The 18823-nt window shown below is 37.0% G+C and overlaps 3 protein-coding genes across 3 annotated transcripts; all 3 read left to right on the top strand.

The window, feature by feature from the left end:
* Positions 1-827: 827 nt before the first annotated feature.
* LOC133736567 (uncharacterized) lies at positions 828-1778 on the top strand. The gene is made up of 4 exons (XM_062164108.1): positions 828-966; positions 1086-1155; positions 1237-1338; positions 1461-1778. Exons 1-4 carry the CDS (start codon positions 911-913, stop codon positions 1560-1562), a joined length of 330 nt encoding a protein of 109 aa, XP_062020092.1. The 5' UTR covers positions 828-910; the 3' UTR covers positions 1563-1778.
* Positions 1779-11461: 9683 nt separating this feature from the next.
* Positions 11462-14018, top strand: LOC133735646 (transcription factor ABORTED MICROSPORES-like). The gene is made up of 8 exons (XM_062163048.1): positions 11462-11565; positions 11655-11834; positions 11983-12064; positions 12166-12237; positions 12384-12932; positions 13138-13416; positions 13524-13700; positions 13799-14018. The coding sequence occupies exons 1-8, from the start codon at positions 11462-11464 to the stop codon at positions 14006-14008; spliced, it is 1653 nt and encodes a 550-aa protein (XP_062019032.1). The 3' UTR covers positions 14009-14018.
* A 1619-nt stretch (positions 14019-15637) lies between these two features.
* LOC133737603 (transcription factor ABORTED MICROSPORES-like) lies at positions 15638-18761 on the top strand. Its single transcript, XM_062165130.1, has 8 exons — positions 15638-15741; positions 15854-16042; positions 16280-16364; positions 16474-16542; positions 16750-17448; positions 17638-17976; positions 18082-18258; positions 18373-18761. The coding sequence occupies exons 1-8, from the start codon at positions 15638-15640 to the stop codon at positions 18586-18588; spliced, it is 1878 nt and encodes a 625-aa protein (XP_062021114.1). The 3' UTR covers positions 18589-18761.
* Positions 18762-18823: the final 62 nt, after the last annotated feature.

Here is an 18823-nt window from a genome sequence, read left to right on the forward strand (position 1 = left end):
TTGCCTAAACACCTAGTCATAAAATCTGCAGTCAAGGTAAGAACTGTGTATAATTCAACCTGTAGCTACTTTGATAACATTCATTTGTTTATAGAAATTCACTTAATTGTAGATATGCAGCTTATATTTATGATTTGTACCTTACATTTATTTTCTTATTCTAGAAACCTACCAAGGATAAAGCTGATAAGAAGAAGAAAAGGAAAGAGATAGGGGAAGAGGACTCGGAGATTGAATTTGGCTTGGCCAAATTGGCACCATCGTTGCCAGCTTCATTGAAGATGTTATGTTTGTGGGGTGAGGATGCATTCAAAGATGGGAATACAATCAACTTCTACATGGAGCCTGAAGTGTTTGGATATTCTCGCAAGACATTTATATTGGGAAAAGATGTTAGGCGACTTGCAAGCATGAGGGAAGTAACTGGAACTTACATTGCTGTGTATCAAAGGTAGAAAAAGTCCTTCAACTGATATTATATAAATATATATATATATATATATATACATATATGCTTTGTCCGTAATGCCTTGATAAGGAGTATAGTTGCTGAAACCCAATGAGTTGGTGCAAATGTTTGTTATTAGGTACCTCTATGATAACTTGAAGGCTTATAAAATGCTGGACATGGTTGCGTTTGTTGACCCTTCACTTATTGGTGCTGTGGGGTGTGGGAATGGAACTGTCAAGGCCCAACACATCAAAGATAGGCTTGTAACTGCTAAACCAGGGCAGATGTTCATGCTGCCATATAACTCAGGGTAAGTTAATGAATGTTTGCAAACTTTCATATCTACTGTGTCTGAACATATATAACAAATTAGTGTTCAAGATATATGACATTTTGTATGCATGTAGTGATCATTGGGTGTTGACACTTGTTGATCCGGAGAAAGGAACTGCCTATTTTATGGACCCGCTGAAAAGACGCTTACCCACAGGAGATTGGATGTCTATCGTGGATACGTAAGTCCCTCGTTTACATATTGATTGAAATGCAACAATTTTATGAAATCTGTTTAATACACTTGTTTTCCTCCCTTGCATTATGGTACATCATTGATCATATTGTTGTTTTGGTGTAGTGCTATGCGTATGTATATTTCTGAAAAGAATAAGCAGAGTCGGAGTTCAGTCCATTGGAAAAATTTGGCTGTAAGTTTCACCACTTGTGGTTTTCAAAAAACAGTTTTCCGTGCCAAGTTTTCACTTGTTCATTCATTTGCTTGTGTTTAGGGCATTCCTCCCCAACCTAGCAACAAGGAGTGCGGGTACTTTATCATGCGATACATGAGAGATATCATTGAGGATAAAGACATGTCATTGTTTCCTTCCAAGGTATCAACATATATAGCTATAAATAGTCACTTGACTCAATTTCTATTAAGTGTGTTATTATATCTATGCCTTATTCACCAAAATGATTAACTGATCCTTTTGATATAATTAACTGATTTCAGTGGGAGAGGAGAGGCAGTAGCCAATACACCCAGGCAGATATTGATCAAGTGCGAAATGAGTGGGGGAAGTTTGTTGTCAACACATATGTGCACGAGTCATGAAGTAGCACACTTGTTGCTGGTACATTTTAGATAAGGAAAGCATCCTTTTTTGTGCTTCTCTGCTGGTACATTGTCATGCACCATGTGTGGCATATTTTGGAACCATATATGTGTATCAGCTTTTTGATGTCCCGAGTAGATGGGCATGCACTAGAATGCTTTTCTTGTGTAAAATGTTGGTTTCAATGATTGGGAAATGCATCCCTTTTGCTTTTGAAGTTTAAAGTAATGGTTATATGAATCATTTGATGGTTTGCAATGTTTATATTTGATAGAGTACTGTTCATTTCGTAAATAGACCAAATGAATGCACAATCTAATTCAGGAATGGAATGTTCAAATGATCACACAACAGACCAAAGCTAATAATCACTGCCTGTTGTCTGAATGACCAAAAATGGGAGAAAAACACATTGTAATCAATATATCACACATCGGTTTTTAACGAATCAGTGTCTTCTGATTAATACTCAGACAACAGAATTAATTGAACTCTGTTGTCTTAATAGCTAATCACACAACAGAATTAATTGAACTCTGTTGTCCTACAAGTTAATCACACAATAGAAGCAATTGAACTCTGTTGTCCTAAATTTAATCACACAACAGATATAGTCTAAGAACTGAAGTTTGAAGAGCAATCAGACAACAGACAAAATAAAAAAATGTTGTCTGACATGATTAACATACAACGGTTGCAAACTGGCACTGTTGTCTGAAGACGCCCCTAAACTGCTGCGCAGCTGCGCGCTTGGCATCTGCCGAGCCATCTGCCGAGCTATCAAACAACAGTTATAACACATACCTGTTGTCTGTGTGTTTATCACACAACTGTGTTCCACCGTTGTCTGATTTTTCATCAGACAACGGCTCACTCTACAACGGTTACACTTCAAATCACACAACGGTTTTCTGCCGTTGTCTGATAACAAAATTGGTGTAGTGTCTTCATTGGTCTGGTAACTCTGGTTAAAGAAACCAAGAATAGTTAGTGATATGGTAATGAAGTCTTTATTGATGGTAAGTCTTGATTCTATTTGGCGAGACAACGAGAGCTTTTAACTAAGTAATGTTAAAAGGTTAAAAAAAACATGTCGATCGTTATAGCTTGAAATAAGAAGTTTCAACATAACTATATTGTTCTCACTTAATATGTGTGGAATTTTATCTCAAAAATGTCTCAATACTGTTAGGAATAATCCAACCACTTATATTTTTTACGTTGTTGTGTCTCCCATTTGATGTGAGATTATCATTCTCCACATTGTGATTTGTATTGAGCCACACAGCCCAACACATATTGTAGTATTGTACATCACTAATATAAATTACCTCAGTCTCATTTTAATTTTTGCAGTTTTGGTCGTTTTTCATTATAGTTCCTATTTTCAAAAAGTGCAATATGTAACTAACAAAATTGATGTGCTAAAAGCCTAAAATTTAATTTGTTGGAGAAATCTCTTGCTCCCGACAAGAATGTGATGAATTGGTTTAGATACTTTTCAAAGTTTAATGGCAAAAGCCATCATTAACCATTGGCAAAATTTTAGGAGGCCTGAAACAAATTGATCTTTAAGCAAATCCAACCCCACCCTTGAAAATTTTTGATTGATGACAAGAAAGGGAACATCACTACTCACAAGAAAAGGTCCAGAAATATCAAACTCAATCCAGGTGAATCCCCATCACTATGTCAAGGTCACTTTTGATGGTTCAGTATATCAATAACAACAATGCTTTGCTCAAGATACTTATCTGTGATGCTCAAGATTGACCTCAATATAATAATGAGGTCCTTACATTGATTGTTGGTGCTAGGAATATTTTCTTTATTAGGAGCAAGTTCACCCATTTGGTCACTGGGTCAGGGTCACTAGGTCATTGGGTCACTGGATCAGACATTTTTCACTATTTTTTTATGTTTGTTTCTACTCGTTAGTTCTGGGTCAGTTTGAAAACTATCCGGGGTAACTCTGGGTCAGTTTGAGGTCAAGAAACTGACCCAGAGAGTGACATGGATTAGTTTGAAGGCTGACTTAGAGCAAATTCACCTATTGAGTCACTAGATCAGGGTCAATGGTCACTAGGTCACTGGATCAGACATTTTTCACTATTTTTTTTATGTTTGTTTCTACCCGTTAGTTCTGGGTCAGTTTGAAAACTATCCAGGGTCACTCTGGGTCAGTTTGAGGTCAGGAAACTTCCAGAGAGTGACCTGGATTAGTTTGAAGGATGACTTAGAGCAAGTTCACCCATTGAGTCACTAGGTCATGGTCAATGGTCACTAGGTCAGACACTATTCACTATTCTTTTATGTTTGTTTCCACCCGTTGGGTCTAGGTCACTGGGTCAGTTTCCAAACTAACCTTGGTCAGTTTATAGGTCTAGTGACCCAATGAACTAATCAGTTGACCTATACCCAATGGGTGGAAACAAACATAAAAAAGCAGTGAACAATGTCTGATTTAGTGACCCAACGGGTGAACTTGCTCTTAGTGATCCATACCAATGGGTGAAAACAAACATAAAAAAAACAGTGAACAATGTCTGATCCAGTGACCCAATAGGTGAACTTGATCAACATCCTTATAAATTGAAGGTTTAGAGCTTCAAGAAGGTGTCTAAAGAACTCTAGAAAATGGCTTCAATAAAGGTGACTCTAAATTCTTAATTAACTGTATTTGTTTTACTCAATCCATGAAGAACATATATATATATATATATATATATATATATATATATATAAAAGAGAGATCTCATTTTTCTTTAAAGAAATCTTATTTTCTCACCTTATTATAAGAGAAACTAACTCCATTGCTGATAACTTGGTAAAACTCGGTCATTCGCAAAATTGAAGCTACATTGATAATTGAGACACTTGTAATGCTCACAAGTTCCGGTTGTCTTAGAAATTTTTCTTTTTAATTTTTGTCTTTATTAACAAAAAAAAAAAAGGGTACAATTACAACTATTTTTAGACTTTCAAAATAATAATAATAAGACACCTCAGTTATTTAGGCACCAAAAATATGACTAATTCATGTAGGGTCTTTCTAAATGTACCAAGCAAATTTCTAAATATACCCAACAAATTATTTATATCAAATAATATTTAGTTAAACCCAGCTAAATTCTCTAAAATATCCTCATCCTACAAAACAATGTCCCAAAAAACACACCCAGCAACGAGCATTAGTTAGAAACTCAAAGTTTCGAGATACATGTTTTGGTAGGAATGGGTAACTGGAGAAATTCTAGGGTGCTAATTGCTTCGATTGTAAACATACTTGAGTTTTGGTTCAACTGATTCTCAATTAAATTCAATTAAAGCAAAAGAACTTCTTTCAAGGGAAGAAAGGTGTGAATCAATATGCACTGCACTTGTTTCACTCATAATAACCCTTCATCTCATGGAATTTATTTGTTGTATCTATAGTACAAATCAAATCAAGAACTTATATTCAATGAATATTAGGTGACGTAGTACAATCTCATCGTGCATCGTTTCCAAGTCCGAGACGAAACTCCGGCCATCGGGAATTGGGTGAACAAGAAAGAGAAGAAAAGGTAGCAGAAGGCAAACTAAAACGTTGTCGTCAGAAGCTGCGAATGAATTGGGTTGCCGGCACCTGAACCGCAGACTTTCCGAGTGTTTGGTGTTGGTGGCGTGCTAGGACGAGGCCGATGTGATTCAGAGCCTCTGCGGTTTCGTTGTGCTGGGTATAAGATTTTGGAAGAAAAAATTCTGGACAAATGTTTAGTGATGGGGGCTTAATGGGAAAATGAGTAAAATTTATTTATATCTTTTTAATATAAATAGGTTGCTAGGTGTAGATAGATTTCTGCTAGGTACATTTAGAAACACCCTTCATGTATTTGTGTACAAATAAGACTCTCAAGTATATTGAGAAAATTGGTTTTGAATGTGTTTGAACATAAATTTGGCAAGGCCCACATGGCACACAGGTGGGTAGGATCCACAAGAAATTTGGCTTAGGACCGCAGTTGAATGGTTGAATAGCCGTGACATAATGGATGACCGCTATTGAATGGCCGCGACATAATGAATGATGGCAATCGAATGGTGTTAATCAAATTCATAAAGGCCATTAGTTGTAGGCGTGCGTTAAAAGGATTCAGGATAAGCCACGGAGATTATAATTTGAGACAATCAGCTTAAATGCACGGTTATGAGTTTTAATTCCCAAGTTAGCAGTTACTGCATTCACTGCATTCAAATGCATGTAACCGTACATTGATTCACAAATTTGAATTCATGCAATCAATACGGTCTCGACAGTTACAACCAAGATTTTATCTTTTCCTTTATTCCGCAATGTATCTTTCACTATAAAAAGGACCATAGGAATCATTTTTAGTGGTCCTCGACCAAACGCTCTACGCAATTACACAAATTTTATCTCAATACATTTCAACATTTTAACAACAATTATCAATATTTACGTGTTTATCTTATCGCTTTCTTTACCGGTATTTATCTTTCCTGCACTTTACATTGTAGTTCTTTATATTCCTGCAATTTATCTTTTCAATTGTTACTTTGCTGCAATTTATTTCGCCCGATTTACATTCTTGTTATTTATCTTAATTTGCTGGACGTTTACATTCTTGTTGTTTTCTTTGCATTATTTACATTGCTGCATCTAGTAAACGAGTTTTCTAGCATTCATGTGTTTCTTTGTTCATACCCGTATTGAATCAAGGCATCAGGGTAACACTTTATACTTTGATTTTGTTTTTTTCCGTGACTTGTGAGTATCTGCATCTCATAGATTTATCAATTGTCACTCACACTTTCACATTCACTCACCGAGTTGCACAGCACGAACATTCCAGCTAGGTAAGGCTAATCTGTGCTAAAGTCCTTGCATTCACGGCAGAGAGAACCCCGCGGCCGAGATTGATCCTTCCTCGGCCCGCAATCAATAGATCAGAAGTCAGATCGGCGCAAGATCTACAAACAGAACAAAACCTCGCTTGGCCTACCGGCCGCGAGTTGGCACACCTGCGCACACGTTACCATTCCAGAAGGAGACGTGTAAGCCAAAGAAGCCCTTGACCCAGTGACACGCGGCCGAGACGATTTTTGAGCGAACAGGATGATAGAAACAGGAGAAAGTCACAAAGAATACCTTAATTATAGACCATTAGACACATTGGTACCTCAAGTTCTAAATAAATAATTTTGGTACCCGAACTTATCACTATGTCTAACATTCATACACCCTGTCATTAACGGTGTTAAACTCAAGTGCCACGTAACTTCTTGCGTGGGTATTTTCATCCTTTTACCTTTCAGGGTCCATATGAATTAAATATGTTTAGTTATATGTGTATACACCTTGTGTATAGGTGAGGCCACCGCAACTTGAAACAACAAAGTTGCCTAAACCTTATTATTCACAGATTAAATGTGGAAGGTGTGATTTGAAAGTTCATAATCAGAGGACATTTGCTAGACGTAATCAGGTGATTACTTTGAGCACTACTTAATTATATCACCTTGCTATTGCTAATTTCTTAATTATATCAGATTACTTTTCTTTTCTTTTTTACCAGCATGCTATTGCTAAATACTTTGAGCACTACTTAATTATGCAGCCTTAAAATTCAAATGTGACAGGTGAAGTTTCATCTGATGATATGGAAACCTCAAATGTGAGAGCTGGGAAATTAGAATTTGGGAAAGAAGCAGCATCTCTTAGAAGCAAAACAAACAAATCTGAGGATGACCAAGCAGAGATTCATGACCATTTGTTTTTGTGGTATTTTATTATATTTGAAAACAATGAATCTTTAAGTTATATTGCTGAGTTGAATATTTTGTGTAACAAATAGTTGTGCTTTTGAAACAATGCAAATGTCTTATGAAGCCATGGAGGTTATTAATCTATTTGAACGTGGTTGTCATTTAACGCAATGAAACCACATATGATTTTTTTCCTCTACTTGGCAGTATTTTTGAGGGAATTATGTATGGTTGCTCTTTTAAGAGGGAGTGGGGTGAAGGCCATGAGATTTTTGGGGCGAAAAGGTAAAAGGACGAAAATACCCACGGAAGAAGTCAAGTGGCACTTGAGTTTAACACCGTTAATGACGGGGTGTATGAATGTTAGACATAAGTGATAAGTTCGGGTACCAAAATGATTTATTTAGAATTTGGGATACCAATGTGCCTAATGAACAAAACTTGGGGTACTATTTATGTAATACCCCGGAAAAAAATCCAAATTAAATTCCGTGGATTTTTAGAAATGATTTCACGATAGTAGGAGCGAGTACGAAGCTTGGAGAAGTTGTGGAATTAGTTCGAACGATTTTATTTTCGAAAACGAACGTTTTTAGGGGGTCAACAAAGTTGACTTTTTATACGTTCAAAATTTGGGAAAACTTCCTTCATGAAAGTTGTAGAGCTCGTCGATACGAGTTCGTGGACATGTGGAACGCATTATTCGGAGTTCGTATGATTAAGTTATGAATATTTGAAAATTGGGAATTTTCTATAAATAGGAAAAATTTCTGATTTATTCATTAAGGACGAAACTTTTCTGTTTTTGCGGAATAGTCCCCCGGACTCTCTCTCTCTCTCGATCGAAAACCCTCAGACCCGGCGGGTCGAGCTCGACCCGACCCGGCTTTTTCACCACCCTCCGGCCACCTCCAGCTCAGGACCCGGCGCCTCCCGAACTCGCCGCCGCACGCCCAGTCGCCTGGTGGTGTCATCTTGCTCCGCCGCTGCCCCCAGAAGTGGATCGAAGCCCCCCCGAAGCTAGAACCCGACCCGACCGGAAAACCACTTTTCCGGCGTTGCATGGGCCGATCGTTCCCATTTTCGTGATCTCCTCTTCATGCTGATCATCCCCATGTAAGCCTTTCATCACGATTTTGTGTATAGAACGCTAGATCATGGTTTGACTTTTTCGACGTCCCTGATTTAATCTGAAATCTGATCAGACGCACGAGATTAATCCAACTTCAACGCTTGATCTAGGACGATCTAGGCCAAACCAGACTTAGCTCCAGGTATGAAAGTCGACCACCCTTTCATTTTGAACCAGTTTGTAGTTGGTCACTTTGCCATCTGAGGTGGTTGACCGGCGTTGACCGCCGCGTTGACCGCCCACTGACCACCGCTTGTGGCGGCGCATCAGACCATATTTCGAGTTTTCATTATCTAGGCGATGATCTATGCATCCATACGAGCGTTTTGATATATAACATGGTCATGTTAGAAAAAGTTGATAAATAGTGGATTTACGTTTTGACGTTACTATTTAACGTTTTTACGTTTATCTTCGGTTTACGATCTGTGAAGATCTGACCATCGGTTTTGCTTCAATTTTGGATATGTTGATCGTATGACTGTCCCGGTGACTTTGTGAGGTCACGGGCGAAGATCCGACCGTTGGATCTTCGTATAATTGAGAAATAGTGATTCGGAAGGCGATTCGTGAGAATCTGACCGTCGGATTTTCATATAATTTTATGGAGATGTTTGTTAGAGTGATTCAAGAAGATCTGAGTCTTCGTGATAATTTTGGAGGATGATCCTAAAGGCGATCCGTGAGGATCCGACCGTTGGATCATCATTAAATTCAGATCCGACCGTTGGATCATCGTATAATTTCGATCTGACCGTTGATCATCATTAAAATTAGAATCCGACCGTGGGTTTCCGTATATGTGTGCTTTTGAGTTGTTGGCTAAGTTAAGATCATTATTGGATTAGGTGATCGATGGATTTATTTGGCGGACGATTCGTGAGATTGTTAATGGAGCTGTTAAGAAGACGCAGCTGGATTAGAGGTGAGTAAACCTCACGTGGTTCATATTACGAACCCAATATATTTAATTGCTTTATTTTGCAATCATATGAACTATAGTTGGTATTAATGGGCATTCCTGTGTGAATGTCTATCTATATATATATTATTTATGTGAAATAATATGTATTGTTGAAATTGTGAGATATTATGTACTGTTATGGTTGTGTTGAGTTTATTGTTGAAAAGCAACAATATTGTGAGAGGTATTAAATTTATTGTTGAGAAACACTATTTGTTGAGATATATTGATCTGTGGAGATCAATAGGTCACGGGGGTGACCATGGCATCTATTAGTGAACCACGCCCTTGTACCGGGTAGGTGGAAACTAATAGCATTAAATCGTGAACCACGCCCTCGCGCCGGGTAGGTGGAAACGATCAGTTAGAGCTCTAGTCTGTCTGCCAAATGTTGAGTGACCTTATGAGGGTAACGGGGAGTGACTCATAAGTGTATAATATTTATATATATATATATTTATATATATATGAGAGTGAGAAAGTGAAGTGGTTTTGTGGTGATCATTGTAATTGTGATGTTTCTACATTTCTATACTTGAGTTAAAGGAAATGTATTTTATTAAATCAACAGTTCTTCTTGTTTACTCATACTGGCTGTAAAAAGCTTACCGGGTTTTGTGTTGTTGCAACTCCCGGTACACTATTCAAATTGTGTAGCGGGTAATCCTACAGGACAGGAGAACCAGGACGGTGATCGTGCGGTTAGAGCAATTGTTAGAGTTTTACAGCAATTGTACGTTGTGAGGTGTGTTATGCTCATTTGAGCTTTACAATATTGCTTGTGAGAGTGAATTGTAATAATGAACTCGAAGTTTCGAGATTTGGATTTTGTAATTGTAATTATTCATGTTTCGGATTTGAATTTATTATTCAAAATACGGGCGTGACAATTTATGAAGTTCTCCCCATTAATAATAGTGAAACTAGTAACTTAGGTATGAGTGAGACATCAGCAGGAAGGAAACTTCTAAATGACATCATGGCCAATCAAATGGCAAGTTAATGTAACATGCTCTTATATAATTTGGAGTTATGAAAATGAAGTGTTGGGAGTTCATCCTTTTCAGCTTCATTAAGTTAATGAATTCTACATGGTGGGCCAAATGGGCCACTAGCTTGTTCATCATTTTCATTCCACTAATATTAGACGTGGCCTTAATCCCTATGATTTTGCTGATGTATTATATTGTTTCTGTGGCTGTTCAAAGTTAGAGTAGTTGAAACATGAAACAATATACTTAGCTTAGACTAGGTAAGGTAGTTAGGTTTTTATACACCATTTTAGGTCATGCAATACATGCTGCTCCTCATCATTCCAACTTGGAAACTCTATTAATCTTTTCTTTCTCTTCCTCTCTAGGCATATATTAAAATAACCATTTCTTCATTTCAAATAATTAAGAAAATAAAATAACATTTCCTCTCCTTCATGCATGAGTTGCAGTTCACCAACCTAGGCAGCTAAGCCTTCTTAAAACATATATATAAAAAGGAACAGTTATGAGATACAGGGTTCAACTGGTTTCCTTCTTATTGCAAACTCAAAACTGAATATAGAACTAAATTTCTTCTCAATTTCTCTGAGATGGGTATTTAGGAATGATGGTGATGTTGGTGTTTGATCTCTAAGAATTTGGATGATATGAATGCAGTTAACTATTGCCATCAATAAGTAAAAAACCTTTCAGGGATCTTCACCCTTGTCTTTTCTGCTTCTAATTTGTTTCTTGTTTCATTCTTCTTTTGGTACTTTTGTTACCTTGTTCAGTAAAAAGAGGTGCCACAAAAGTATTGGAAGCAACAAGTACAATTGTCATCAATATCTGAAAGGTTTGCTACTTCTCTTTGTTGGTTACTTGTTAGTTTACTGAAAATGAGCTAACCAGTGTTCATTAGGGTATTTCAGAACCAACAATAAGAAATGACTAATAGAACAAAATTGATGTATTATGATGAACCAAGAATATTTCTACCCTTCCGATTTGTTTTAACAACATGGCATTTTACAGTTGATTATGCTCATTGCAGGTGTAATGAACATGACTATGTATAATCTGATAATTGAGAGGCTTAGACCCCTTGTGGGTTTGAAAGGCTGGGATTATTGTGTTCTCTGGAAGTTAAGTGAAGACCAAAGGTTAGTGGGAACTGTATAATTAACTTTTACTATAATTATTAATCCCTCCATCTTCTTTTTGTGTGACATTTTAGATTGGTTGGTTTTAGGTTCATTGAGTGGATTGGTTGCTGCTGTTCTGGGATTGATGAGGACACCCAGAATGGTGGACAAGAACTTCTGTTTCCAGTTTATCAAGTCTTTCAGTGCAGGGATACAATGCAGCACTCAAGAACTAATTCTTGTGATATCCTTTCTCATCTTCCTTCTTCAATGCCCTTAGACTCTGGGTACATATTTAATGCAGCACTGTATCCATTCACTTTTTGTTTTTCCTCATTCCATCATTTTGTGATTGGCGTACATGCATTAAAAATTAACACAATTAAGTAGTGGTTTAATCTCATTAACCAAAGTTTCTCGTGATTACAAAAACAGGATTTATGCAAAAACCATGATGTCAAACCAGCCCTGTTGGTTGAACTGCTCCTCTGGTAACAGAGATTCAAGTGCTATGCTAGTGAGTATATAATTTTCTCATAAACCTCAAGCTATTTTAGGTTCATTAATATAGCTATAGTAGTGTATAATATCATTAAGTTTCCTACTTACACAATGCAGGAAAGAGATGGGACCCTAGTTTTGGTTCCAACTGCAGGAGGATTAATGATTGAGCTGTTCGTCTCCAAAGATGTATGATATTATTCTTCTTCATTTATAAACCTTCCTTTGTTTCTTATGTTTCTGAATGATCTGTGCCAAAATGTGATAAACATGTTATACGTACTAATGATCTAATTCACATCTTTTATGTATTTATGTAACTATTTTCTTTCCAGGTCTCTGAGAACCAGCAAGTCATCGATTTCATCACAGCACAATGCAACATTTGGCGCGAGCAAGACACCCTGATCAGTGCAAGCAACACATGTAGTACAAACACCCCTGTACTTTCCCCATCAATGGCATCATTGGATCCTCATGATGCAAATTTGCCATACGATATCACAGTTGATCGAATCCGCCTATGCTCTTCTGAGTCCTCTTCTCCATTGAACTTCCTGCAACATGTCACTAGTTACAACTCTGAGAACAGAATGAAGAAAAGTACTAGTGAATGTAATTATGACCAGGGTAATTCACATGAGTACTCTTTGGATCAGCCATTAGAAAACATGGAGCAACAAGGTACTCTGGATTATCAGGATTCAATAAAACCAGCAGACCATTCAGTTTCAGATTGCAGTGACCAAACTGATGACACAAATTATAAAACAAGAAATGGAAAAGAGCCTCAATCCAAAAACCTTGTTGCTGAGAGGAAGAGAAGGAAGAAGCTTAACGAAAAACTCTATAAACTTCGCTCTTTGGTTCCCAACATTTCTAAGGTACTACTGCTGCTTTTCCTTATAATTTTTTCTACTCATACTATCATAACATGGTTTAATCACATGTTCTAATCATATACATTGATGAATGTAACCGGCAACATGTGGTTAGAAAAAATTGACCTTAACTTGGCATTTTTCATTATGGAAACCGGCAACCTCTTACCAACTCTAATGCAGACCTACTAATCTTGATTATTCTCAGATGGACAAGGCTTCGATTCTCAAGGATGCGATTGATTTTGTCAAGGACTTGCAGAGACAAGTGAAAGAACTCCAAGATGTGCTTGAACATAATTCAAATGAAGAAGGAGGAGCTAAGAGAACTTTTAATAGTATCTCTGGAAATCACAACAATTACCAGTCAGAGGGTCTGAATCAACATGGAATTTCCATGGCAAATAAACCAAAAAGTGACAACCCTCAAAACGGCTTTCGTGACTCGGATCATAATACTAATGAGAAGGGACAACAGCAGATGGAGGTACTTGTTTTATAATATGATATTGTGTTAAATTAATTTGTTTATATGTTTTCTTAGAGGGCTTTGTTAGTTAGTCAAGCGATTAATGGATGGTAAATTAAATGCAGCCACAAGTGGGAGTAACTCAGTTAGACGGCAACGAGTTCTTTGTGACAGTGTTCTGTGAGCAGAAGCCAGAAGGGTTTGTGAGACTGATGGAGGCATTGGATAGTTTAGGCTTGGAAGTGACTAATGCAAACGTTACTAGCTTCAGAAGCCTTGTCTCTAATGTGTTTAAAGTAGAGGTAAGTAATTGCTTCCAAGAACAACCTTATAGATAAATTTTAGTTAACTACTAATTTAGTTTTATCGTGATGTTATTGTTATTATTAATTGGCTGCAGAAAAGGGACAGTGAAATACTGCAAGCTGATGAAGTGAGGGACTCTTTGCTGGAGATAACGCGGAATCCCTCGAAAGGGTACTGGCCTGAGATGGCAAAAACATCTGGGAATGATGGTGCTTTGGACTATGATCATGATAAGCATCACTACCACCATCACCTCCACAACTACCATAGTCCTCCATATCATGTTCGACATCTTTATAATTGAGCGGATCGAATTAATCTACTAATCTTGTATTAATAACTGGGCACATTTGATTAGTTCCTTAACTTTAGTTTTCCTACAATTTGCTGTAGTATATTTCATCTTATATATATGATGGAAAACATGCATGCTCATGTTGTTTCAGCTATTACCTTAACACCTTGAACTCAACTCAAGTTTTTTAATCTAATGATGAAAAATGAACCTTAATTTATATTTAAAACTCAACTCATACTACATAGTTGTAGATCATGAGGTGTCTAATCTTGTCATTGATTGTGTCTTAAAGCAACAATCACTTTGTGATTTGTGTCTCTTTCATGTAAAAGTTATTAGTTATTCCCCTCATGAATTATATATAGTACATAACTACGTATGTCAATAAAATCAACCAATGTTTACTAGGAAACGGGACACAAAAATTGAAGGGGCAAAAGTCTCATTTCTCAATCTCTTTTTTGGCATTTCAACATATAATTTGCCTCCTCACCTTAAAAGAAAATAGCAAACAAATAAGAAGTGCTAGACATGCAATTGTTGAGTGACAGTAATCATCTTCATTCGCCCCTATCTAAATACGCCACTTTTGTACATATCGAAGCTTGTTAACTAGGGTAAGCATTCAGTTGTCGATACTAGCTAGCTCTACGTACTCACGATACAGATGTTTGACTCATTACAAGGACTTTTCATTTTACAAACCACTCTTATACAATTTAAAAAATGTGTTTCATTTTTTTCCCTAAATTATCAATCTATCTTCGTATGTACATACGTTACCATGTGTCAAATTGTGATTTTCTTGTAAGTAGGTGTAACCGTGTAACGAGACCTTGCTCCCTAACTAATTAGCGTGTGACTCCTAGCCACTTTTCTTGTAGTGAATCACAGTGTAAGATTCAGGACGTAAGGGGAATCTCATCTTCATGCTCAATTTCATTTTAGCTTGGTGCACACAATGTTAGCCTTTTTTCTTCTAAATTGGAGACATCAGAGTCCTCTTGTTTTCCTTCACTAATTGCATATGAATAGGTGATGTAAGGTTTCTGTTTTTGGTTTAGAGAGTAGTTGAAACATGAGCAAATACATATACCAAACCAAAACGAATGAAAAACTTTAGCAAAGTAGTTAGCCCTTTTCACGCTTTGTATTAGTTCATGCAATATGCTTCTCCCTATAATAATTACCAAAACTCACATTTATATCCTTAAATCCAAAAGAAAAAGAAAGTTAATTAAGGATCTCTCTTATACTCATGCATGAACTGCAGCTCACCTACCAAAGTACCAAGCTATATATGCAAAACATAAAAAGAAACATTTTGTGATTATCTGAACAATTTTGTTGTCTTCTCAGTTTTGCTGATATAGAATGGTGCAATTAACTATTGCTTTCGGCTGAAGTTTTGTATGGATCTCTACCTTTGTTTTTTCTGTTGTGCTTTTGTTGCTTCTTCCATCCTCGTCTTGTTTTTCTTACTAAGTTGTTCAGTACTGCCCAAAATCTCGAGAGCAAGACAAACTACTCATATCATCAGCTGCAAGCTAGGTCTCTATCAATTGTACTACCCCCAACTGATACACTAAGATTCTGTTGGAGTTTAAAATTAAAGCACATTTTGTTGTAGGTGTCATGAACAATATCATCATGTCAAATCTCATACCGAGGCTTAGACCCCTTGTGGGTTTGAAAGGATGGGATTTTTGTGTTGTCTGGAAACTTAGTGAAGACCAAAGGTTAAGAAACTGATGTAACTATATATACGAATTAATTTCTCGGTAAATTTCTTTCTAATCCTATGTATCAATCTATATCTATGTGTGTGACCTATTTTGGGGGTTACTTCAGGTTTGTTGAGTGGATGGATTGTTGCTGTTCGGGGACTGAAATTACTCAAGATGTTGGATATGAAGACCATCTTCTTTTTCCAGTAGTTTCTGCAGTCCTTCCTTGTAGGGATACCTTGTTACAGCATCCAAGAACCAGATCTTGTGATTTTCTTTCCAAAATGTCTTCTTCAGTTCCCCTAGATTCCGGGTATGTCCTACTTATTTTTGTTTATCCTTGTTCCCCTCAATCATGCAGCTTCCTTTCCTAGTCTTTTGAGATAGTGTGGCATGTTACGCTATCAGTGTCGATCTAGACTAATGATGAAGTTGAATCTTGTATACATGTGTGATTTGGATTGAGAATTTAGCAATATCACATGTCATGTATCGCTTTCTTTCATAACTTGAATTAGTTAGCTAACCATGAGGTCATGATTATAAACAGGATTTATGCAGAGACTTTAATATCAAACCAACCCAGTTGGTTAAACTTCTCTGACAGTAGCACATATTCGAGTACTAATGTAGAAGTAAGTACTACTTGGCCCCTATCAGTTTCTACTATGTTCGAAACAAGGAGAAGTCCTTTGAGTTCATATTGATGATTCAAGCTCATAGGTTTTGTTCTGACACTTGCAGGAAACTGTTGGGACCAGGGTTTTGATGCCAATACCAGGAGGACTAATTGAGCTTCTTGTTGCCAAACAAGTAATGTTTCCAGTTTTTGTGACTCGTATTAGTTTGATACTAACTAAAGATGCACAAAAGCTATGCAATGGCACATTTAATATATCAGAAATAAATTACATCATTTTGTTCTTTGTAAAGAAAAAGTAATCTTATAACATGGTAGAATGAACTATGGCATTGAGAACTTGGAACACTATATAGTTATCGTTCTATTATCTGTGACAGGTACTTGAAGACCAGCATGTTATCGATTTCATCACAGAGCAATACAACATCTCAATAGAACAGGATCATATTGGTACAAGCTTTGGGGTAAACTTGGACACAATGACTCATGATGAAATCCAATCAAAGCAAGTACTTTTAGACCACGAACAAATGGATCCCAGCAATCATGTTTTCTGCTCTAGCGATAATTCTGCCATGAACTTCTTGCAGCAGTTTAGTCACAACTTGGGAAACAGGATGAAGAACATTAGTTATAATGTCAATTCTTTTGAAGATTCATCACATGCACCATTTCTTTCTGATAAGCAAATGGAGCACCCATTTAATAATTGTTCGAAAAAAACTGGGTTTGATCAAGCAACGGAGGCAATGCAAAGGTCCATGATGATGAGTGAGACACAAGCCACACACCATATGCATATGCAATATATGGATCAGTCATTAGAACCAGGCATGGATCTTGAGCTGGAGCAGGATGCCGGCAATACTGATAAGGACTCAAATATTATAAATGATGATGGGGGACATGCTACAGATTTGAACTCAGATTGCAGTGATCATGATCAGCTTGATGCAAAATATCGGAGGAGGAACGGAAAAGGGCAGGCCAAAAACCTTGTTGCAGAGAGAAAGAGAAGGAAGAAGCTTAATGACAGGCTCTATGAACTTAGGTCTTTAGTTCCCAATATTTCCAAGGTAAGTATCATCTTAATTAGTCTCTTTCTTGCTATATATAAATGTTACATATTTGTTAGAGTTCTGCTGCTCATGTGCTTAAGAGCCTTTATCCCTACATTCGAGATCCAAGCTCGAATTTCTCTTCCTCAATATTGAAAATTATAAATAGATTTGATACATCTAATGCCAAACTCATTTTCCTCTCAGTTGGATAGAGCTTCTATTCTTGGGGATGCAATAGAGTATGTGATGGAGTTGCAGAACCAAGCTAAAAAACTCCAAGATGAGCTTGATGATGATCATGATCACGAAGAAGTTCGCCATGTTCATGAAATTGCTGCTAATAAGAACTGTGGCATCACTTTCCAACATAACAGTTTACAATCAGAGATTGATCAGAGTCAAAGTGGGGTTGACCTTAAAACTGAGCAAAATGATCATAAAGCTCCAAATGGGTTTCATTTGGGAACATCAGGAGACGGTAGTGTCTCAAAACAAAGCCCCGATTCAGAAGTTATCCACGATCACAAGACACAGCAGATGGAGGTATGAATCTTGAGTTCTTATTTCTTAATACTTAATTGTCTTTCCTTTTTTTTTTTTTGGGTTTATATTAGGTAACTAATTTAAGAAATGGAACAAATTGTGTAGCCTCAAGTGGAAGTAGCTCAAATAGATGGGAATCAGTTCTTTGTGAAAGTATTCTGTGAGCACAAGCCTGGTGGATTTGTGAGATTGATGGAGGCATTGAGCTCTCTGAGCCTGGAAGTTATTAATGCCAATGTAACTAGCTTCAGATGCCTCGTCTCTAATGTCTTCATCGTAGAGGTTAGTTGCTTCAACCTCAAGCAAAAGAAGAATGCTACAAAACTTTTTTTTTTTTTGAAGCTTTAATGAGTAACCATGATTCCTATGTTTTTTTTTTTTGCTTCTGGGTAACAGAAGAAGGATAGTGAACTAGTTGAAGCTGATGAAGTGAGAGACTCGTTGCTAGAGCTAACAAGGAACCCATTGAAATGGCGTAGTGAGGAAATGGCGAAAGCATCAGAGATTGGGATTGGCTTGGATAACAACCACCACCATCATCCCCATCACCAAAACCTCCACAACCACCATTTCAGTCCCTTCCACTTACACCATCTTCCTACTGAAGCATAAAGTATCAGTCTTTCTCACATTAAAATTAAAAAAAAAAAAAAAAAAAAAAGCACTTTGGATCAGTAGTTTATTTATTTACTGTTTTACTTTGGTTCAAGGTTGTGCACAATTTGAAAGCTAGGACATATTCTACCTACTTATAATGTTGTTTAAATTAACAGTTACTGTCTCTTATAAACTGAGACTCTTTTCTCTCATTCGGATATAACAAGTTAACAACATACCATGGTGTGTT

Source organism: Rosa rugosa, chromosome 3 (genome assembly GCF_958449725.1).
Source record: "Rosa rugosa chromosome 3, drRosRugo1.1, whole genome shotgun sequence".
Classification (NCBI taxonomy): domain Eukaryota; kingdom Viridiplantae; phylum Streptophyta; class Magnoliopsida; order Rosales; family Rosaceae; genus Rosa; species Rosa rugosa.